The sequence below is a fragment of the Penaeus chinensis genome, chromosome 14 (genome assembly GCF_019202785.1).
Source record: "Penaeus chinensis breed Huanghai No. 1 chromosome 14, ASM1920278v2, whole genome shotgun sequence".
NCBI lineage: Eukaryota > Metazoa > Arthropoda > Malacostraca > Decapoda > Penaeidae > Penaeus > Penaeus chinensis.
Window position 1 is genome coordinate 9,024,431 of NC_061832.1, and position 2,500 is coordinate 9,026,930.

The 2,500-nt window shown below is 37.0% G+C and overlaps 1 protein-coding gene across 2 annotated transcripts in view; it reads left to right on the forward strand.

Moving 5' to 3' along the window:
* LOC125032151 overlaps positions 1-2,500 on the forward strand; it is a 24,721-nt gene that overhangs the window by 13,836 nt on the left and 8,385 nt on the right. For both annotated transcript variants that reach the window (XM_047623206.1, XM_047623205.1), the window contains exon 2: positions 2,402-2,500. This exon is cut by the window's right edge and continues 83 nt beyond it. In XM_047623206.1, coding sequence (XP_047479162.1) covers positions 2,402-2,500 — 99 coding nt within the window. The remainder of the gene's footprint in view (positions 1-2,401) is intronic.

Consider the following 2,500-nt stretch of genomic DNA (forward strand, 5'->3'; position numbering starts at 1 on the left):
CAGCACCATTGCAAAGAGATGATATTGTTTACTCTTTTTATACTTCTATTTATTAATTTAGCTAAGTCATATATCCTTAGATGATCATACTACGTAAACAGCAACACTCTCTAGCTGCATGACGTATAAATAATTCACACTATTCCTCTGTCTAGACCATTGATTCTCAAGCAGGGAGTGCGACCCGAGGCGAAGAGTAGGAATTTCTCTTCTCATGCGTGTTGTACTCTGAACAAGAGAGTGGCCTACTACTATCGTCTATGCTAATTTTTTTCTAGTTTCTAGTTATATACTTCTTCTGCACTCTCTCTATCTCTACGTAGCCCACGAGGGAGGGGGGGAAGTTATCGAAAGTTGCAGGGAAGGGGGTGTGAAGGAAGAAGCAATTCGTAAAGAGGGGGTGGTTAAAAAAAAAAAAAAAAAAAAAAAATCAGAACCACTGTTCTGGCCTACTTTCACGAATTTTCCCATTCATCTGTCTACCTCCACTTTTCCCCCATTTATTCCAACCTACTTGTGTTTTCAAGTTGTTTTATTCTTCCTTTTATATTATTCTAACGATTATTCTTTGTCATTCCCTATTCCCATTTTTATTTGAGTTTCCCATCGGGCCTTAACGTTTTTCTTTCCTCTATTTCTCGTTTCTTCTCCATCAACTCTCAGAAAAGGAGAAATTGGCAAGTCACTGTGTGTTTGTTTTTCTTTTGAGAAAAACAAACACGCAAGCATTCAAACACAAAGATAAATAAATTAGAATAAAGTTTGCAAAGATTAAAAATATTGAATATGTATTAAAACAGAAAAGAAACACACACACACACACACACACACACACACACACACACACACACACACACACACACACACACACACACACACACACACACATATATATATATATGTATACATTTATATATACATATATACATACATATATACATACATATATATATATATATATATATATATATATATATATATATATATATATAAACACAAGTACTAAATATCAGCTGATTAGAATGAATAAAAGACGGCGAATCTGGGTGAGTTGCCATTTTTTATTATCCGAGAATGAACGCACTATAGTTGACGCAACTCTCTTGAATTCTCTTTGATTTCTCTCATCCACTTTCATTTCTACCTTCATTTTCTCGCTTTGCCGTCTGCCCCCATATTTGCTTAAAGGTAATCTTTATTCATTTATTTATTTATTAACTGACTAACTGATTTTTCATGCCTCGCGTTGCAACCTCGCATGTTTTATTTTGATAGTCTAGGATTCGGTTCTACATACCATAGCAGATTTATATTTCCTTTTACTATTGGGTTTATTGTAACTGCATATCACTGCAGAGACCCTCTCCTAAGGCCTGCATCTCCCTTTATTCCGTTCGTGATCTGTGAATCAAACTTCCCTTCTTTGACACTGAAAAGTACTTTAAGGAATCTGCTATTTATAAAAAAAAAATCCCTTTAAATTTCCACAATCGAGTCTTCCTCTGTAGAAAATATCATATACGCCATTTTCTTTACAATATTTATTTCTTATATACATCTATCTTCAAATATCCTTTATCCCTCCAATATTATTTTCTGCCCCATCCCTGTTAATATCCAAACTATCTATGCCATTCGGAAATAGCATACGCTGATCTATAACGCCCCTCACGTCACACATCTGCAATAATGTCGAAGAGGTATCATATATCGGCTCCATGAGAACAACCCTGCTTGTAGCAAGGTCAACAAGAATTAACATCACCTTTATTAACACTATAACTTGTTATCTTGAGTTCATCCTGATTCTCATTGTAGTTCTAGTCCGTTACTCCTTATCTTCCACTTATCTTACGTACGTTTCCAGCGAGTGTGTATCTTGCTGTATCTCCATATCTCTTGCCTTAGGCCTTTGACTTAAGCCTTCTTTGATCGATAAATACGGAACGTAGTTTTTTCTAATCTTTCTATTTCCTAATCAGCTGTTTGTGAAAGCGAAGATTCGCTTTCTTTTCTAATCTAGCCATTTAATCATCTGTGTGATTAGCTACTCATTGGTCACTGTGTGACTAGTCTTCATCCAATCATTGATATCTTTTTTCTACTATTCATTTACGCTCGTCATTCATCTGCGTAGCCCCTTCATTTAACATAAGCCCATCTGTGTATTCACTGAATAATCATACCACTCATTCACTCATCTTTGACTCCTCATAAAAGGGAATATCTGTGCATTACCTCGTCGACCATTTAATCATTTTCTCATTCATCATTCACTTACCAATCCACAGCTGTACCTATTTTATTATATTGACTCACCCCGCAGCCACATATAACTGCAGCTATCTCTCTCTTCATTCACCAACCATACTACCAGTCACCATTCCCCTTCGCGTTTCAGTCGTGCGTCGTATGCGGAGACCCCGCCCTTTTCCTTCAGCCGAGCGCCGCCCTCGTCTGCGACTCCTGCAGGGCCTTCTTCTGGAGGAGTGTCGTGGAC